At 41.0% G+C, this 21,117-nt stretch overlaps 1 protein-coding gene across 1 annotated transcript in view; it reads left to right on the top strand.

Annotated features, from left to right (window-relative positions):
• The window catches only part of LOC113538936 (latent-transforming growth factor beta-binding protein 2), a 116,633-nt gene that overhangs the window by 30,170 nt on the left and 65,346 nt on the right, over positions 1-21,117 (top strand). Inside the window, exon 4 of the mRNA XM_026934411.3 lies at positions 15,462-15,679. Coding sequence (XP_026790212.3) covers positions 15,462-15,679 — 218 coding nt within the window. The remainder of the gene's footprint in view (positions 1-15,461; positions 15,680-21,117) is intronic.

The following is a 21,117-nucleotide window of genomic DNA, read 5'->3' as shown; positions in this document are numbered from 1 at the left end:
CCTCTGGAAACATGGATTGACTGGCTCTTGTTAATTAAGACATCTGTCTTGTTGCACCTTAATCCTTTCTTAAATGAAGCAAAATGTGCCATGATCAGCAGTATCTTCTCCAGAACCACAGTAATTGGAGATGCTATGAATATACAACAGTGCAGTCATTGGGTCCTAATTGTTCACTGATGTTTGGCCCTGTGCATTATGGATAATAGAGGAAACCATAAGCCAAGGCTTTAAGTTAAATGCCAGGTGCAAGGCTGTGTTGCAAGCATATTAAGTGAAAACATGATGCTATTTCTGGACCTTTCACATTTATCTTAAATCGTCTATTGATGTTCCATGTCAAAACTTATACAATATATGATGAATCAATCTGATTCATGAACAAAATAATTTTATTTTGCTCATGAATGACAGGGTGGAGTTATATATTTGAACAACTAGTTATATTTGTCAAGTTGCATAATATGTATCTGTCAATTAAATCAAGGCATTTTGAAGCATTTTAAAGGGCTGTCTTGGTCAGTTTTTACTGTCTCATTTTGTGTTATTGTGCTGCAGTTTGCTGGTTCTCTTAATATGGCAGAGGAACTACAGCCAGCAGAATGAAAAATGCTAATAAAAATCCAAGCTAGCTTCCTATGCTGTATGCCTACTCCCATAAAAAAAGGAAAGGACAGGCATTTGGAGAAGGTCATAATGAGTAGAGTCAAGGCAATGTTCTCCTTCTTCATTGAGTGTCTGATTGATTCCACATGCTTGTGGGTAAAATATTACGACATGGTAAACTGATAATGAAGGCATTTGCTCTTTACATACAGTTAAGTCTTGGAGAAAACAGATGTTGATAAGTGAAAATCAGTGAAATATAATTAGATGAAATGCAATGCCATTTCCTGGATTTGAAAAGGAATAATAGTAATAAGGTTAAAGTTCAGAATGTCAGGTTTTATTTCTGTTGAACTGAAAGAAGAACACATCATTGAGCTTGGTAATGATGCAGTGCCACACAGATCGCCAAGAAGCAATTATGCAGCCAAATGCATATTACTTATGGTCACCTGTAATGAGGATACTGTGAATTAAAAGGCTCTGGTTCCTATATGAATCACATAACATAGATGTAAATACACTTAAATTAAAGCTGACATCCTGCACTGTAGCATTTAAATCCAACATGTTGGTGTACAGAGCCAAAATGAGAATTGTGTCACTGTCCAACTAAATATGGCCTGCTCTAAATGTGCTGGCACACAGAAAAGGCTAAACAGTGTTTCTTCTTACACCACAACCTCGCAGACCTGCACATGAGAGTGACCACAAGAGGTTAAAGTCTTCCAAAGGGTTGCAATTTATGTTTGTGCTTTGAAGTGACAGAAACCTCTGGCTTATTTTAGTTTTACTTCATCGAGGACAAAGATCATACCAGCTTTCCAAGTGTTCTCAAGAGAGATGTGCCAAAACAGCTTTTATTACACACTCATTGACATATATTTAGGGAGAAAATATTGCCGTTTATATATTCCAGAGTCATGGTAAATGTTAGGTGCAAGGGCCTTATTGAAAAGAAAGAGAAAGCAACCTTGGAACTGAGACATAATGCCTGGGAAAAGCTGATCCATTAGGTAGGGGAGGTTTACCGCTATGAGGGCAGCTGGGTGTTATTTCTGTGAGTAATAGTGGATAATAATGTGAAAACAGCATGGCTACCACACCCCTACTGCTTCCCTCATAGCTCTATTTCCCATAGATTTCCAAAATAAGTCAATATTAGCTAGTCTTACTTACTAACACACTGCTGGGGATGTATTGTGTAGTCCAGTGTAGTCCAGGGGTATTCAACTAAAATTTGTAAATGTCCAGTTACATAAAATGTCCTTGCTTACAGTGAAGCAGTTAACAAGAATGAATGGCGACAGCAGTTAGCTTTTAATGTACCAATGACTCTAAACAGAGGAAACAGATCTATTTTGACTTTAATGCAGGGAGAATAAAAGCATATTTATCTGTCTGTTCATCTTTAAACATTCTGTTTTTGTTGTTAATCAGAGCAGAGAGATAAATAAAACGAAAAATTGATTTAATTCTGCAAGAACTCTCGCCTTTCTGACGCAGTGTCTCTAGCCCTATAGCTAGTCTCCGGTCTAATGAGATGCCTTCAGTTAAGTTATTTATATAAATGCATGTGATTGGACAAGCCACAACACAGGAGCTGCTGGAGAAACTGCACTGGTTCTGTCACGAGAAACAAGATGGACTCAATTGCGAATAGATGATGCTTTATTTTAGAGTAAACCAGACAAACAGAGTTACTGAAAGCAGAAAAGTCGTGGGTGCAGAAATGGCAGGCTTCCCCGGTAGTGCTAGGCTGCAATGGGTGAAAATACAATAAAGTCCAAACCGAAAGACAACGGGTGGTGAACAGTCCAATAATCCAGAAACTGAATGGCAGTAATCCACCAGAAAGCAGGAACCGGGAACAGAGCAAACCACAGGCGCTGCACAGAAAACAGACATGAAACAACGATCTGACAAAGACAAGACAAACACTGAGGCTTAAATAGAGCAGATAATGAGCCGCAGCTGAAACTAGTGAACTCATCAATGGTAGTACACAGAACGGATTAATAGGAGAGTGAAAAACGGGTTTCAATTTGGATACTTAAAAAACGGGATGGATTCTCCTATACGCTGGAGGAAGTTTGAGGCGGACTGCCACTGGGCTAAGAATCTTTGTGACGGTGAGAGGGCCAATGAATTTAGGAGCCAACTTACTAGACACAGAGCAGAGCGGAATATTCTTACTAGAAAGCCACACTTTTTGACTGACAACGTGAGTTGTGGGGACCCCTGTCAGAAACCACATCCGTCGGGAGGCCATGAATGCGAAAGACGTGATCAATGACAGTAACCACGGTCTCCCTGGCTGAAGGTAATTTGGGCAGGGGAATAAAATGAGCCGCCTTCGAGACAACAGTCAAAACAACCGTGTTATCCTGGGACGGATGTAGGGCAGAAACGAAATCTAGCGCTATGTGGGACCAGGATCTCGAAGAGACAGACAATGGTTGAATGAGACCCTCGGGGGGACGATTGGAAATCTTGCAACTAGCACAGACGGAGCAGGCCAAAACAAAATCCCGAATGTCACGAGCCATCAATGGCCACCAGAACCGTTGTTTGACCAAAAAAGTGGTACGATTAATCCCTGGATGACAAGCGACCTTAGAACAGTGGCCCCAGCGGATAACGTCTGACCTTAAACCCTCCGGCACAAATAATCGACCCGGTGGGCATCCGCACAGAGGCGTTACACCTTGTAAGGCCGTGCGGAACTTAGACTCAATCTTCCAAGTGATAGTGGAGACAACAAGTCTCTCGGGTAAAATAAACTCGGGAGTGGTCTGCCGATCAGAACGATCGAAAACGCGGGACAAGGCATTGGGCTTGATGTTTTTGGAGCCCAGGCGGTACGAGATTAAAAAAAACGAAGCGACCAAAAAAAGAGCCCACCGAGCCTGCCTGGATTTGAGATGTTTAGCCGACCTGATGTATTCAAGGTTCTTGTGATCAGTCCAGACGATAAAAGGCACCTCCAAGCCCTCCAACCAATGACGCCACTCCTCCAAGGCTAGCTTAATCGCCAACAACTCTCTATTACCAGTGTCATAGTTCTGTTCGGGGAGGGACAAACGATGAGAAAAAAACGTGCAAGGATGCATCTTATCATCTGTGGAGGAATGTTGGGATAGAACCGTATCAACCCCCACCTCTGAAGCGTCGACCTCCACCACAAACTGAAGTGAAGGATCAGGGGCAACGAGAATAGGAGCTGAAACAAAGCGGCTCTTGAGGTTGGTAAATGCAACGTGAGCTGCACTAGACCATCTGAACGTGGTCTTGGTGGAGGTCAAGGAGATCAGAGGGGCAGCTAGTTGGCTGAAGTTGCGAATAAAACGCCGGTAAAAATTGGCGAACCCCAGAAACCTCTGCAGGGCCTTGCAGGAGTCAGGGGTTGGCCAATCCACCACAGCCTTAATCTTGTCGGGATCCATACGCACCCCCTCAGACGAAAACCCCAAAAACGGGACTGACTGTGCATGAAAAACGCATTTCTCCACCTTGACAAAAAGCCCATTCTCGAGCAGCCTCAGGAGCACTCGCCTGACGTACTGAACATGTTCCTGGAGAGAGGAAGAAAAAATCAATGTCATCCAGGTAGACATATATGAACTCATTGACCATGTCTCTCAGCACATCATTGATGAGTGCTTGGAAAACCACTGGTGCGTTGGATACGCCGAACAGCATAACCAGATATTCAAAGTGCCCCCTGGGGGTATTAAAGGCGGTTTTCCACTCATCTCCCTCCCTTATACGAACCAAATGATAGGAGTTGCTCAGGTCCAGTTTGTTGAAGAAAGATGCCCCCCGCAGCCGCTCGAAAGCTGAAGACATCAGCGGGAAGGGATAAGTATTCCTTACCGTGATGCTGTTCAACCCCCGATAATCAATACATGGCCACAGAGATCTGTCCTTTTTCTCCACAAAAAAGAACCCGGCACCTGCAGGGGAAGAGGAATGACGGATGAGCCGGTTGCCAAAGAATCAGAAATATATCTCTCCATGGCCTCCCTCTCTGGAGCAGAGAGCAAGTAAAGCTTGCCTTTAGGCGGAGACTTACCTGGCAATAAATCTATAGATAATAAGACTTACCTGACAATAAATCTATATATCAACAGTAGTACACAGAACGGCCAGAAGAGGCCGATGAACCTATGAACCGTGACAGGTTCATGTTTAGAGTCACTGAACTACGGCCAGTTTTTTCCCCAGATGTTTATCAGCTCTTCTACAGTATTTTTTCAAGTACTTGGTACTTTACTGAGTCTGCATCTAGATGTTGGTACGCAAGTTGATGACTCCTGGTGAACAAACTACACCCTGGTGCTTTATAAAAATAATCAGTTAAGTCATAATCACAATGATAGTTTCTCAAAGTGGTGGCTGTCGTAAATATCCTCTTCTATGGTAGAACTCTCGCTTCCTGACAGCTATGTATTGCACAAGGCAATACAATTCCTTTCCTTCAAACCCAGATGTTTGTGTCACATGGCAATGTGAAAATTACTGGATCATGAATTTATTTATAGAAAACTACAATTATGATATTGTGGCATATGCCGCTGTAAATCGAGGCTATATACAGGCTGTAGCTGTCATTGTAATGGTTAATTTAATCAGCTGCAAGATCACGCTTAGATTTACTTTCCTTTGCCTTCAGTGAAGACAAAGGTTTAATTTAAAGCCACTAAAGTTTAAAAGCCTTCCAAAGCATCCATTATTTCATGATTGCTGGAAGTGGTTAAAAAGCCAGTGTGGATTTAAGCACTTTTGAAATAGAAACATCTTTTGGTGCAAGTCATTCTTGTCCCCGCAATTTTTCTAGGTTCTACCCAATGGCTGTGAAACTGTAAGTATATTTGAGACTGGAATATACACTATATGGCCAAAAGTTTGTGGACACCTCATCATCACACCCATATGTGGGCCTTCCCCAAACTGTGGCCACAAAGTTGGAATCACACAATTGTATAGGAAGTTTTTTGTATGGTTTAGCATTACAATTTCCCTTCACTGAAACTAAGGGGCCCAAACCTGTTCCAGCATGAGAATGCCCCTGTGCACACAGGGAGCTCCATGAAGACATGGTTTGCCAACGTTGGTGTGGAAGAACTCAAGTGGCCTGTAGAGAGCCCTTACCTCAACCCCACTGAACACCTTTGGGATGAACTGGAACACTGACTGCACCCCAGGCCTTCTCATCCAAAATCAGTGCCTGACCTCACTAATGCTCCTCTGACTGAATGGACACAAATCCCCACAGCCATGCTCCAACGTCTAGTGGAAAGCCTTCCCTGAAAAGTGGAGGTTATTATTTCAGCAAAGGTGGACTTAATCTGGAATGGGATGTTCAAAAAGCATATATGGGTGTGATGGTCAGGTGTCCAAAAACTCTTGGCCATATAGTGTATTAGGTGCATTTATTTGCTTGGCTATCTGGGTATGAGACACTATAAGTCAAATTTCAACTTTATGCCAATTCTGATTGCTCTGAAAACAAACAAAAGCATCTCATCTTAGTGTGCCAAGATACCCAGACCAACATTTCCTTACATGTTCATGTTTTCGGGAAGTATATCAAACTATTTATAATCCTTGATGATAGCTTAGTCCAGACAGTTTTGTCATTGTCTGATACAGGAAAGGCAGAGGCCTTTCGTAAACATTTATAAAATTATGTTTTCATTGTTCTGTTTTCAGGGTATTTTACATGGAGAATGATTGAAACCGCATATTTGAATCACTGGGCAATAATCTATCAGCAGATGTCCATAAACCAGGCCTTTTAAGTCTACTGATTCTACATGACCTTTTAAAGTACACTTGACTGCCTGTTGGTTATTTTCCTATAACAGCACATCCCAGAGCTTTTTATTCCTCTTATTCCATAGCAATTTCCATAGCAATTGTTAGCCCATGCTAACAATTTTTTAATTATTAATTTTTTTACTTATTAAAGAACAACACATTGTACTCACCAACCTCTGTTTTCCCTCTTTTGAAGTTAATAAGACAAAAAAATGCAGCTTGTCTTGTATCCCAGCCTGAAGACTCCTACGTGTCAGAAAACTTAGTTATAGCTTTAACTCTGACTGTTTCAAAGCATTGACACTGAAGACTCCTTCCAAAAAATACCTAATAAATGCTTCCCCGTATGAAACTTCATCATGTCAATGATTACACACAGATTTAAATTGTTTATGTGGAGTCTCAACCATGTGTGTAAGTTGTTACTATAGAAATGAAAACATACTTTCATATTATAAACCTTTGCTTTGTCTTGTAACTGGCGCAACTGTCAGAGCTGTGCTTCTACAGAAAATTAATCCGACCAGTCAGAATTAGAAATTCAACAGCACTATGGTATAAATTCCTTTATCTGTGTCCATTATCATATCATTCTTTGGCTTCAAAAGGTAATATGAGTCAACAATCAACATGTTTTACTGACTATCATGTTATTTGTTCATATGTTGTAGGCAAAAGCACCACTGTTAACTTGGATAGGCCTTGGAAGCACATTCACAGTTTAAAATCATACCAAGATATACAGCTGAAGAGCCTAAAACAGTAAAGTATTGTATTGAATTAGTAATGGACCTGAAAAGTGTGCATGTTCTGTAACTTAATATATTTACATTGTATATTTCCATAAGAAAATCACACCCAGCAGTTTGAGCCCAAAGACATTTAAAATTCCTCAGTTGGAACAATTCTGTAATTCTTAAAGCTCTTTTCATATTCACAATGTCTCTCCTGTTTCAGCTGCAAAGCTCAATAACAATTATGCCCTTTGCCAGTTTGCTGTTGTTCCAAATTTGCCTGATGATCTACATGTTCAGATTCTTGCATTGAAATTAAGTATGCTGTGGTTTGAGGATTTTTTTATGAGACCTTTTGCAAACTTGGATTTCCACTTGACCTCCGCCAGACGCCACTTACCACCTCTTCGCCAACCAGCGTTTTGATTGATGCTAATAATGCCAAGCTCTTATACAATAAAGGCCATTTGGATGAATCACCAGTTGGTTCTGAGGGAAACATGAGCATTACTCATATTGTGTAAACACAGTTAAATCGTATTTTTTTCCCTTTTTTTCCCTTTTCTGAAAGGTTATTTCTTGACATGATGAAGTGTCTAAATCTACTCAGAACACTGGTGAATTGTTACGCTAACCTGGGATTTTTGCTATTGCCGTCCCCCTTTTCACAGTTTATTTCCAGTCCACTGCTAAATATAGGTCTTGGAATCGTGCCATTTTACTGCTTGCTTTGTTGCTGTCCATTTGCTCAGAGTACACTGAATCGCAGACCAGGCAGCTGATGCCAAAGAGTCCTGTCTGATGTCAGAGAGATTTGTTTAGACAGTCAGTGCATAGCCAACCGACTACTTCCAACCCTCAAACATAGCCTTTGTATCAGAAAATTTCTGCATTAACTGATCGATGCTAAATGCTGGGAGGTTAGATGTGGGTTCTGTACTTCCAAACAACTCAGGATGACAAATGGGCTTTGCCATAGTGAAATGGTTTCTCTGAACTTACCTCTTCATGCAAACTTAACTGCATTCTTGGTGCTCTGTAGAACAAAGAGGCATTACAGAACAAAATGAAATCTGTTGGTCAAGATGTTTAGTAAGGCTAGAAATCAGTAATTGATAATATAAGTTAAATAAAATGCTATAAGTTAGCGACTTTATTTAGACTCTACTCAGGATCATTTTCAAAAGGTTAGAATGTTGTAATGTTGGTTTTAAGATAAGGAATGCTCAAAGTTGTGTTATCATTTTGAAGTGCTTTTGTGTTTTTCTGACAACTTCGGAAGAAATGGCTTTAAACATTTAAGGAGACAAACTCTTGCTGTTCACAATTTTGTCATGTACCAAAAACAGTTACAATTTATGCCTGACTTCTCTTCTGAATTGTCATAGTTTTATAAACTAGGTCAAGTGTGTTTAGCAGTCTGTGTTCCCAGTCCTCCTCTCCCATGTTAACATTTGTGGTACAAAGGGACCTACAGGATTGCTGTTTCCAATAGCCACCTAAATGCAAACAATAATCAATTCAGCATTGTAGGGATGGGTGGTGAAAAGTTTACCCACCTACCAAAGCCCAGTGGTTGGCACACCCACAAAGCCCACATACTGAATGTCCCAGGAGAAACTTGGCTTTTGTCACTCAGCTCTTTCTGCATCCAATTTTACGGAAAATATTCATGGAATGTGTTCTTCTCCTTAAAACAACTTCTAGTTTTCATCGAATTTAATTTTTATTGCCCTATGTTTACTTGATCTGTTGACTAAATGACAACAGTGGAAAGAACACGTTTATTTTCCTCTCTAAGAAAGATGCAATTCTAATGACTGAATGTGGAGAGAATTCTATGAGAAAATGGCTGAGCCAAAAGAACTGCCGTGAGTAGTAATACAGCATGCTGAGCCAAAATAAGAAGAGATTTTTCTTGCTAAGAAGTAAAACTCATTTGCTAGGATGCTATATGTCTAATCTAGTCTAAAAATATGTTTACCTACAAATAATTTGCAGCACCTATATAGTACATACACGATATGACATGGCATTTGCTGAAATGTCTAATGAAATGAATCTAATTTCTCCTCTAAATGGTTGGGAGGTGACAAGTCTTCTGAGTATTGCAGTAGGTGTCACTATAGGTACTGAATGTTTGTCACTTTACAGTATATATTTCACCCAGTTATGTGATTAATCCGTATAACTTCAAAAGAGTACAAATGAATGAGTGGCTTACAACATCAACAACAACAACAATAACAAAAATCACTACTGTGTTACCATGTGACTTGTAAGCCATGATTTGTCTTAAACTCCACCTAGGAAATTAGAAAAAAATGCATGAACTTTCTAAGTCTAAATATGTCATGAAAAGTATTAAATTATATGTGAACTGGGTTATGTTTGAAATGTTTAAAAATAAGGTAAATGCATTTATTAAATACACTGTCACACTACATTTGATTGAAATTGATTTCTAAGACAAATGTCCTAGTGAAGTGTCCAAGTCCAAGTGAAGCCCATGCATTTATTACTGGATCAAAATGTATTTTAATAGGTAGTGTTTAAGTCATTGGTTTTCCCCAAACAAGTAGTTTTCATTTCAAACTTAGAAGCAGTGAGGAGCTTGGCTTATTTGGGAATTTTAAGAAAAGCTTGCTGTATGAACCTCTCATATGATGATGGTTTTCCAAGAGTGTGCAAAGCTTTATCAGGAATACTGTTAAGAATTTAACATTTTTAAATTGGTTTTTGATTTGTTTAACACTTTCCTTGGTCACTGCTTTGTTCCATGTATATTCTTTTATAATGTCTTATTTATTATTTTAAAATAGTAGAAATAGTAAACAACTAGAGCTTGATGCCAATGGGGATGGGTCTGCTGCCTAGTCCTTCTTGTTACTTATTTTTTATGCTTAGTGTGATATCTCAAGAAAGGGTAGTGGGATGTTTGTAGGATTTATATAGAATTATCATTGTAACTAGCAGATGAACAGATTAGATTTTGGAATTGATCCAATCAGGGTCAATGTCACAGCAAGGTCAAGTACTGAAATAGTTATTCTTTAATAGCTTCCATCCTTTTTGAAACATATTTTAATGGACTTTCAGGCATACAAATTAGTAACAAGAACAACTAGTGTTGAGAGATCGCACTAATGAGAATCTCAGATGGATGCATAGTCAACCCGAAAACAGGTGGTGAAAATAGGTGGTGGAATCACAAAAATAAAGGAAACTCTTATGTTTGCAGGTGCATTAAAATGTTTGAATGGTAGTTCATTCATTCAGTCGTTCATTCATTTCATGTGAATGAGACACCAGTCCAACACAGGGCACCATGCACAAACTTTCACACCTAAGGGTTCATTAGTAGAGCCACTCCACCTACAGGCATATGTTTCAGAGGTGAGAGGAAACCAAAGGGCCCAAAGGAAACCCGCATGGGGGAGACACAGGGAGGACATGCAATGGAAGGGCATATACTGTATATAATAAAATAATTTGGAGTAGTGGAGATGTGGGTGTGGTTATGTTATGCTTGTGCAGAGATTGTTCATATATAAGGTGTTGCTAATAAGTTGTATGTTAAGGTTTTTTTTTATGAGGACTGGCTGATATATCAGGTATGAAATCTAAAGAAGAAGATCAGAAGGTTGTGCGTTCAAATCCCAGGACCACCAAGTTGCTATTGTTTTGTTCTTGAGCAAGTTCTAAGCTGTTTTTGATTAACACAACAGCCAAACGAATGGATATAAAGCTATATCTTCCTGACTCATGAACTGTTCTCAATCAGGTGAATTCCCAACACTGTCACCAGGTGGCTGAACACTAATTGTCTGGTGTGTATAACGTCCTCAGTGGCATGGCTGAGTTTTGATTTCTCAGTGAAGTAAAGTAGAACCAGACCTCACTGGTTTCATTAGAAGTCTCACGACTCAGAGCACTCTGTCAACTCCATCAAGATCACACAATGCCGTGATTTTCCCATGTGTCTTTAGTGTTGATAGCGAAACTCTCTGTTGTGGTATCACTGTAACCAGAGTGCTGGTGTGTGAAGCATTTGAAAACAGTGGGAAACATTAATGTGTCAGTAATGACATGAATTTCAGTTAGCTTGTAAGAAAGGTGGGTTATTTGACATGAAAATATTTTTATATGGTATTATGTTGTATTTCTCAACAGTGGGAGTGGAGTGTATGCCTAAATCACTTATCCTGACTAAACTGACCAAACACAGCTCATTCTTGGATTTTTACTGAGCTTTTAAACATGTTTTTCTAAGCTATCATTTGAGATTAATGATCTTGCTGTAGCAAAGGTCAGAAGTTCTCACACCAACATTCTCTGAAGGTCTTCTGTGCAGGGGAGTGGCCAGGTTAGACCCAATTATTTTATTGGGGTGGCAATCTAGGGTGGGGCAAAATCCATAGCCATAGAAAATACCATAATGTGACTGGTGGTATCTGTGTATGGGTTTGTTTGTCATCTAGCAAGCTACAAAAATAGTCATAACTAACGTAACATTAGGCTACATCTAAAGAAGTACGCTAGCATCATGAATTCAATATAATTAGTTAATGGTAGCTAATAACAAACAGATAGAATCCAGTGTTATTGTCAGGAATCAGAGGTGGATACAAATGCAGGCAGTTTATTGTTGAGCATACAAACAAAACAGTGACAACAAGAACCATTAACAAACTATGAATGTGAGGTAAAAAACATGCAGACTATAGGCAATAACATGGCATGCACACACAACCACAAACTAAAAATAATAATAATAATAAAAAAACCTTGACAGTGAGAAGCCAGGAGCCAGAACTTAAATAGTGACACTAAATAGGTGAAACAGGAAACGGGTATGAGTGATCAGGGAATGTGTGGCAAGATCATGTGACATGCACTGGATGATGGGTAATGTAGTTGTAAGCCATTCGGCACTACCATAAAAGTTATGCCTAAAGATATTGAATATAGTTAAAAATAAACAAAAAAAAAGAAGCCTGTTTGTTTGTTGTGGTCAGGGGCTGAGGGAATAGTTAGTTTCTGTCTTAGCTAGCTAAACTTTCCTGCTAGCTAAATGTTCCTGCACTGGTTAACAGTCCTTGCCATTGGACAATGAAGAAATTAACTTACTAGGAATGAGGATTGTTCAGGGATGTCTCATAAAAAATGTCCTTCTCAAACTTGACCGGATAAAGTCCGCGAACAAAAACGTGAAGTTCCAATCCAAAGAGAATGCTTTCATCAATTGTGTCCACATCTGTTGAAGCTTTTGGGCTTTGTCTCTTTTAAATTTAATGACATAATGAACAACAATTTGAAACAATATACTTGTAAAGCACACTAAAACGCTTTACAAAGCTCTTATGTAATTTGATTTGTCTGTTTGGATTACAAAGAACATGCAATAGATGTTATGTGGCTCTTATCATGCCCCAAGGGATTGATGATGTCTAGACTATAGTGATTCCCTTTAATAATGACCTGCAGCTTCTGGTCTAATTTAAAGCAGTTACAATGTGTTATATAATCCCCCCTTCTTTAGTTACACAATCCAGTCTGTCTATGAGTCAACAAGGAAACAACTCATCATCTTTTTTTGAGCAAATGACTGGACATTGCCTTTTTTTTTTAAACTACTTTTTAACATCTCACTCAACCATCATCCTCATATCATGACCACACACATAGTGTATATTCCTTCATGGTCAGATCTAATTAGGTGAATGGTATTACATGGGGCTTTAAAAGGAGCTTTCCTGCTCTCCAGCAGGTTTCGTGAATTTAATCCTGGCTACAGACTTTGCAGATTTGTTCACCCAAAGCATAAGTGCAGTGAGCCTTGAACCAATGATGATGACATCAAACAAAGAAAATGAGGCCTCTTCGTCCAAATATAGCGAAGGGCAGTGGTGACTTCATTCAGTGAGGAAATGAACTGAGATTGCAAGGCGAGACATCTGGTCTGAGGCGTGCACGTGTGCCAGCATGAGAGTCAGCCAGGTGTCTCTCACGAAGACGGGTGGGAAAAAGGTCATTACTATACACTCAGCTACACTGTTTTTCAATATTGCCTTTGTGTATGAACAGTACTGATGCATCTGCCTGTTGAGAAGTGGGTTAATTACTGTCTTTCAAGTGTTTTATTTTGTTATATTACTATATTTTTGCATTGCTGAACTTTCTTCAGGTGGCCTGGGCTTTTGAACATATATGGATGTGCTGGATGTTGCCTCAGGTTATAATTTGTATGACAAAAATTTGTCTCAGAAAAATCATGGGATGTGGGATGTCGCTGTAGCTGAATTCTGGCATACAGCCAAAAAATAATCAGCAATTAGGTTTTGCCTAAAATTGTTTGCTTGTAACATAATTTGACACCTGAACTTTAAGCAAGCATAAATATATTTCACCAAACAACATGTAAATGTGTTATTTACTTTTTTAATCTTGCCTCAGCTACAAAGATCGTGTTGGGTAAGGAGCCAGGAAAAAGTGGTGGTAAAAACAGTCAGTTTGCCTAAAGATGTCTAAAACTTTACTAGCCAAGTGTGATTTCCTCACACATTGAATGTCAGGCTTTGATCAAGTTGTTGGACAGTTACATGCTGTAGTGTAATGAACATAAGCCTAATCAGTTCAGATTGTAATCAGATACTGGCTGTCAAAATGTCCCATGATGAACCAACACAGCAATCGGATTGCAGTCTTTAAATGCAATTTTCTCCATTTTCCCTTTTGGGGTAACTAGACCATAAAATTCCATAGCTTTATTTGTGGTTGTGATATGTGCAGAAAAGAAACATATTTGAGTTCAGGAAATTCTGTGGTTTTCAGAAGTGTGTGTAGTAGGAAATATCAAAAATTTACCATGTGAAAGGTTTTCCCCTGTCCCTGTGTATGTTCAGGAATTGTGCAACATTTTTATTTAAGGCTGTCACCAGACAGATAATGATAGAGTATGTTACTACTGTGTCTAATGTCCTAGAAATGCAGGCAGATGCAAGTCTCAGGCAAATTGGCCAAATCACACAGTTTCTTGCCTACAGAGCTTTGGGTTAAAAGCTTCACTAAAGTTCACTCCATTACTTTATTACACACTTAGTCAGAAGCAGGGTTCTTATGGTCTGCAGATAAGCTCTCCAGATAAACAATTAGTTGCATGTGGCATTTCTTGCATAATACTTGCTTACGTATCCACTACCTGTCAGGTAAGAATGGCACCAGTGTCTTGAGATAGTCCCTGCCAATGGTAGTCCACTCTTTAACTGGCTGGGTGCAAAATTCAGAGTTTATCAGTGTACTATTTTGTTTCAGCTGCTTTGACTGAGGTCCAGTGATTTTGCAGAATGGTCAAAGTGTCCCAGAATTCCATCAGCTTGTCTCGTCATAGTCACACACAGATTTGGGCCTATGCATCCTGGTGCATAGAGGCTCAATGTTGTGTTCTGCTTTGACATGAAGCACAAAAGGCACAGAATCTGTTCAACAACCTGACCAGCCAGTTTAAGTTATTTTCATCCAGGTGATTACATCTAGTAGTACACAATAGTACATGCAGTAATTTCAATATGTGAGTACTAAATCATGGTCTATGATTAGTCAGTTTGTCTGAGGCCCTATTATTTTCACTATTATTTTACCCTGATGTTTACTTTGCGCACATACTCACAACGAAACCCCCTGGAAATTATTACAAGAAATTTGCTGCAGTTGAAGAACAGAGATGTTTGCAACTAATTTTTGATAATCATGTAGCTATTAAATGTAAAATTTTGATTGCAGTAATTAGCAAATTGCAGAACACAAACACAATAACATGAGAGCATCCTGTTTCTCAAATTAGTCAAAATTATGTTAAAATGATACCATCAGCCTGGTAGGGTCTGTTACCTAAATATATGACGTAATATAGATGAGGTGCATTTTTCCTTGTTCTTGCTCTCTTGCATGCTGTGCTGAGATAGTTGCATTAGCCCCTCTCATTTACTCTCTCCTTTACTGGGAACATAGAAGGCTGATAAAGGCTGAATATGGAATAGTGAATGACAGTGTGCATCTTAGAACTGTGGGATTCATGAACCTGGTTTTGGTGAATCATTATGGGAAAAGATGGCTGGAAGCAAAGAATCTATTCAGTATCTTGAGCCGTTTTGTACTTTTTTTTTTGCACTATTGCACTTAAAAAGTGTTGAAAATGGCAGGTTTATCCCTAACCAAACAGAAGATTTTCATTTTGACTATATAATTAGGCTTAAGTGAATTCAAAGCTAAATCACTCTTGTGTGTTTTTTTTTTCAGAACCCAGGTTAGACGCGGTTCTCCCGAGGTGCAGCAGACTGGTGCAGGACAGTCTCATGTCTCCAGGACTGTCAAGCGTTATCCTTCATCTACAGCACCTATAACCTCAAACGCTCTGCCCAGTGCAAATGGACACAACCATGGACACACACACACACAGCATGTTGCCTACTCTAATGGCCAGCCACATGCCTCCAGCAACACAGTGACTCCAACAGGTTAAAACACACATATACATGTGCATGACAACCTAATGTTACCAAAAGTCTGTCACTTGACATGCAATGAAATAAGTATATAGACAACTTTGTTTTTGTTATGTAATATGCTTTTAATGCATATATACACTTCAAATTTACACTTCTAAATATATATATATATATATATATATATATATATATATATATATATATATATTTATATATATATATATATATATATATATATATATATATATATATATATATATATATATATATGTATAAAATGTAAATATGCACTAGAAGCATAAACAAAGCACAAACAAAGCACAAACAAAGGAAAAAAGTATTTAGACATTATTTATATATATACCGATCAGCCATTTTAAAACCACCTGCCTAATATTGTGTAGGTCCCCACTGTGTCACCAAAACAGCTCTGACCCATTGATGCATGGACACCACAAGACCTCTGAAGGTGTGCTGTGGTATCTGGCACCAAGATGTTAGCAGCAGATCCTTTAAGTCCTGTGAATTGTGAGGTGGAGCGTCCATGAATCAGACTTGTTTGTCCAGCTCACCCCACAGATGCTCAATCGGATTGAGATCTGGGGAATTTGGAGGCTAAGTCAACACCTTGAACTCTTTCCATGTTCCTTGAACCATTCCTAAACAATTTTTGTAGTGTGTCCTGCTGAAAGAAGCCACTGCCATTAGGGAATACCATTGCCATGAAGGGGTGTATTTGGACTGCAGCAGTATTTAGGTAGGTGGTACATGTCAAAGTACATGAATGCCAGGACCCTAGGTATCCCAACAGAACATTGCCCAGAGCATCACACTGCCTCTGCCTGCTTGTCTTCTTCCTATAGTGCATCCTGGTACCATCTCTTCCCCAGGTAAGCGATGCACATGCACCGGGCCGTCCACATGATGTAAACGTGATTCATCAGTCCAGGCCACCTTTCTTTGCTCTTTCTTTGCTCCATGGTCCAGATCTAATGCTCACGTGGCCATTGTAGGCGCTTTTGGCAGTGGACAGAGGTCAGCATGGGGACTCTGACCTGTCAGTAAGCTGCGATGCACTGTTTGTTCTGACAACTTTCTATTGTAGCCAGCACATCATAGCATAGGATATCTATCATAGCTAGCAGTTTTTCAGCAATATGTGCTACTGTAGCTCTTTACCGGTTCTACATATATATATATATGTATATATATATGAGCGGGGCATGATCGGAACAGGGGGTAAAAGGGTGCCCCAGTAGGCAGTACTGGAGGGTGGGTACTGTCCACTTGATGGCTAGACACTCTTTCTCAATCATGCTGTACTTACTCTCTTGCACTGAGAGCTTGCAGATGATGTATAGCATGGGGCGCTCCTTCCCTTCCACCACCTGGGACAAAATGGCCATCAGCCCTCTGTCAGATGTGTTGGTCTACAGAACAAAAGGGAATGGAAAGTCAGGAGAATGCAACAGCGGGTCCCCACACAAAACTGCTTTTACCTGGCAGAAATCCTGCTCACATGGCTCTATCTGCTGGACTGGATCTGGCACCCCATTTAAGTGAGGTCAGTCAGCGGGCTGGTGATGTCCGAAAAATTAGGTACAAACCTCTGATAATAGCCAGCCAGCCTCAGGAACTGCCTCACCCCTTTCTGGTCTTTGGTCTCAGGCAGGCCGCAATCGCTGTTGTCTAATCAATTTGAGGACGCACCTGCCCATGGCCCAAGTGGAAGCCAAGATACTGTACTTCCACCCATCCAATTGCACACTTCTTTGGGTTTGCTGTGAGTCCTGCCCATCTGAAAGATCTCAGGAGAGCCCTCAGATGTTGTAAACGCTGCTGCCAACCATTAAAGTAAATGATTATGTCATCTAAATAAGCAGCGCCATATGCATTGTGCTGGCAGGGGATTCTGTCCATGAGATGTTGAAACATTGCTGGGGCTCCAAACAACCCAAACGGAAAGGTGACAAATTGGTGTAACCCGAACGGTGTGGAAAAAGCCGTTTCCTCTCGGGAAATCAGAGTCAAGGGAATCTGCCAATATCCCTTGATTAGATTCATAATCAATAATCCCTTGATTAAGTCCATAAAAGAGAGCTGCGCCTAACTGATCCAGCAGTTTATTATTACAAGGCTTTGGATATGCGTCAAATTTAGACACCACATTGACATCCACACAAAAAACGCTCCAATCACTATAGGACTCATTGATTACTTCCATGTTGAGCATAGCCTTGAGTTTATCCCGAACCACATTTTTTTTATTCAGGTAACTGGTATGGGTGGCTGCGTACAACCATTTCTATGTGTATACCTGGAAGAGTCTCAATGTGGTGCGACCGTGCGACCGGGTAGAGGCGAAAATACATCGGAAAATTCCACTTGCAATCTGTCAACCTGTGCTTTCTTGGACTGTGAGAGGTGTGCTCCACAAGAGATCGGGGTGAATTGGGCCACACTTTTTGGACTTACCTCTGGTCCCAGCTCCTCCCACTAGGGAACCACTGTCCCCAGAGCCACAGGAACTGCCTCTCTCCATGGATTCAGGAGATTGAGGTGGTATATTTGATGTGCATCACCTTTGTCCATTCGTCTGACCTCATAGTCATCTTCTGTGACTTGCCATGTGACCTCAAAAGGTCCTTACCACTTTGTGAGTAATTTAGAGCTTGATGTGGTAGTAAAACGAGTACTATATCTACCGGTGCAAATTACTGTAGCTGAAAACCCCTGTCATACAGACTGTCGTGACTGTCGTTCTGGGGCCTGATGCAAATTCTCCTGTGTTAGGTAAGCTGTGGTGTTTTGCTCTCAGGTCCAGAACATGCTGAATTTCATTTTTGAAAGGTCTCGTCCTCCAATTTTTTCATAATGACATCCAAGAGACCATGAGGCTTGTGCCCGTACATAATTCAAATGGGGAAAACCCCGTGGTGGCTTGTGGGACCTCGCGTACTGCAGACAATAGAGGTTCGAGCCAATTCTGAGCATCATTGTGAACAAACTTACAAATCAAATATTACAAATATTTTTAAGTGTTTAATTAAACCATTCGACAAGCCCATCCGTCTGCAGATAGTAAAAACTGGTGCAAATCAATTTAATCCCCAATAATTTGTACAGTTTGCTAAGAGTGAGTGACATGAAGGACATGCCCCTGTCAGTCAGGATCTCTTTTGGGATCCCGGCTCAGGAGATAATACGGAAGAGTGCCTCTGCAACGCTGCGTGCTGAGATGTTGCGGAGAGGCGCAGCTTCTGGGTATAAAACTAACACAAGGGGATGGCCTCGTTCTAATGGCCGGACAAGGTCCATACGAATTATTTCCAAGGGAACCTCGATCAATGGAAGCGGGCACAATGGCACTTTTGGGGTGGCTGGTGGATTCACCAGCTGACATTTGCGACATGCAGCACACCACCTGCGAACGTCGCTGTGAATGCATGGCCAATAAAAATGGGCCATGAGACGGTTTAGTGTTTTATCCTGCCCCAGATGCCCAGCCATGGGATTATGATGAGTCACATGGAACAGGAGTTCCCGGTGGCTGTTCACTGGGTCATCTCTTTCTTAGTTTGAGTGTTCTGCGTCACTCGATATTACCTATTCTTAATAACTGAAAAATATGGGTGGGATAGCGCAACATTAAGCTCAATTTGCTGATCATCAATGACTCTCACTTGGTCAAAGGCGTGCCCCAGGGTCTCATCATGCGATTGCTCCAAGGTGAAATCCTCAAGGGGAATCCCTGCCTAGGGTGGAGCCCTTCTGACACTCTGTGTCCCCCTGACTTGGAGCTGACTTAGACAGCACCAGCACTGCCTCCCCAGTGCCTTGCTACTTCAGGATCAATCAACAAACATTTCCCTCACTAATGTCTGAAAACCAGGCCAGTTTGTCCCAAGAATTAGTGGATGGGTGAGGCGAGGACTAACCGCCACCCCCACTTTATGCTTTTGCTCCTGGAATTTAATAATGACTGGCACCAGCCGATACTCGTGAACATCCCTGTGCACACACCTCACCTTCACCAGTTGTGCCTTTCCCAGTGCCCCGCATTGACTCAGGCTTTGACGGACGGTGGTCTGTTTACACCATGAGTCCACCAAGGTCTGATGTGTACTCCCTTGTATACTCACTGGGGAGGCTGCGGCTCATGAGGGATCAGGATCAGTGTTTTTGCTTCCCTGAGGGAATGCTGATCCTGGAAATGCCAGGCTTTCTTGCCACACCTGCAAACCTGTCTGGGCTTTGCCCCGATCCTGGTGGATGTGGAAGGTTCCACCTGTGTAGTGAGAGAGGGAGATGGAGGAGACATCAGAGGTGAAGGAGGAAGGGGGAGGGAAAATGGGGAGAAAACTGGGATTGGGGGGCCAGTTTTGGGGCCCTCCCCGCACCCGGGGAGCTGGGAACAGGGGAGGAGTAGGAGAGAGAGAGGAAGAGAAGGAGGAAAAAGGAAGACACCTGGACCTCCACTAGCTGCATGGCTTTGTCCAGGGATGTGGGCCAGTGGCAGTGGACCCATCCCGCCATTCCTGTCGGGAGTTGAGCAACAAATTGCTCTAGTACCACCAGTTTGATGATCTGTTATGCATCTCACTCCTCTGCCATCAACCACTGAAGACAGGAGTCCTTCAGCTGCTGCGCATAGGAGAAGGGGTGGCTGACCATGGGGAGCTGCAGTGACCGGAAGCATCGGCGGTGTCTGGTGTGATCAGGTGTCTGATCCTCTGGCCGATGTGCTGTAGGACCGCCTTCTTGACACTGAAATAGTCCAGCTGTGTCCGCGGTGGCAGCTGCTGGATGGCAAGCAAGGGGAGGAGTCGAAGAGCTCATTCCTCCTCCGGCTGCCGCACATTTTTTGTGAGCTTCGCCAGCTATATCACAGTCTCCCTCTCTGCCTCTCTGGTTTCTTGTCTGCAAACAGTACTGGGGTATTACACATCATCAGAAGAAACACGAATGGAGTGATGTACCAGGACATATTATCTTTGTTAATGCTTATGAAAACACATTTTGTTCATATTTATAAATACATAGACAAAAGACGTGTGTAAATTTGAAGTGGATATATGTACAGGAAGTATATTAAATAACAATGTGTCCAAATACCTATTTCCCCTCACTGTAGGTGTTACGTCTACTTCACATTATAGTTGACAAAAGCAGCCTTTATGCCTGGAAAAAGTGTTTATAAATGTTTATGTAGGTTTGTGTCAGTTGTCATGAAGGGCTTATGTAGGTGTAGCCTTCAGAACACTGCCTTTCAGTAAAATGTTGTCATCTATCATACACACACACATAGGCACACACACAGGCACACACGAACACACACAGGCACACACATACACATATGGAGGCCTTCTCCATGGAGCTGATTTGTGTTTAATATGTCCACAGGGAAATTTGTGTCCAAACAAGCACATAAACACAAACAGAGACAT

This window comes from Pangasianodon hypophthalmus, chromosome 10 (assembly GCF_027358585.1).
Source record: "Pangasianodon hypophthalmus isolate fPanHyp1 chromosome 10, fPanHyp1.pri, whole genome shotgun sequence".
NCBI lineage: Eukaryota > Metazoa > Chordata > Actinopteri > Siluriformes > Pangasiidae > Pangasianodon > Pangasianodon hypophthalmus.
Note: the sequence above shows the minus strand (reverse complement) of the source record. Positions and strands in the feature narration are given on the sequence as shown.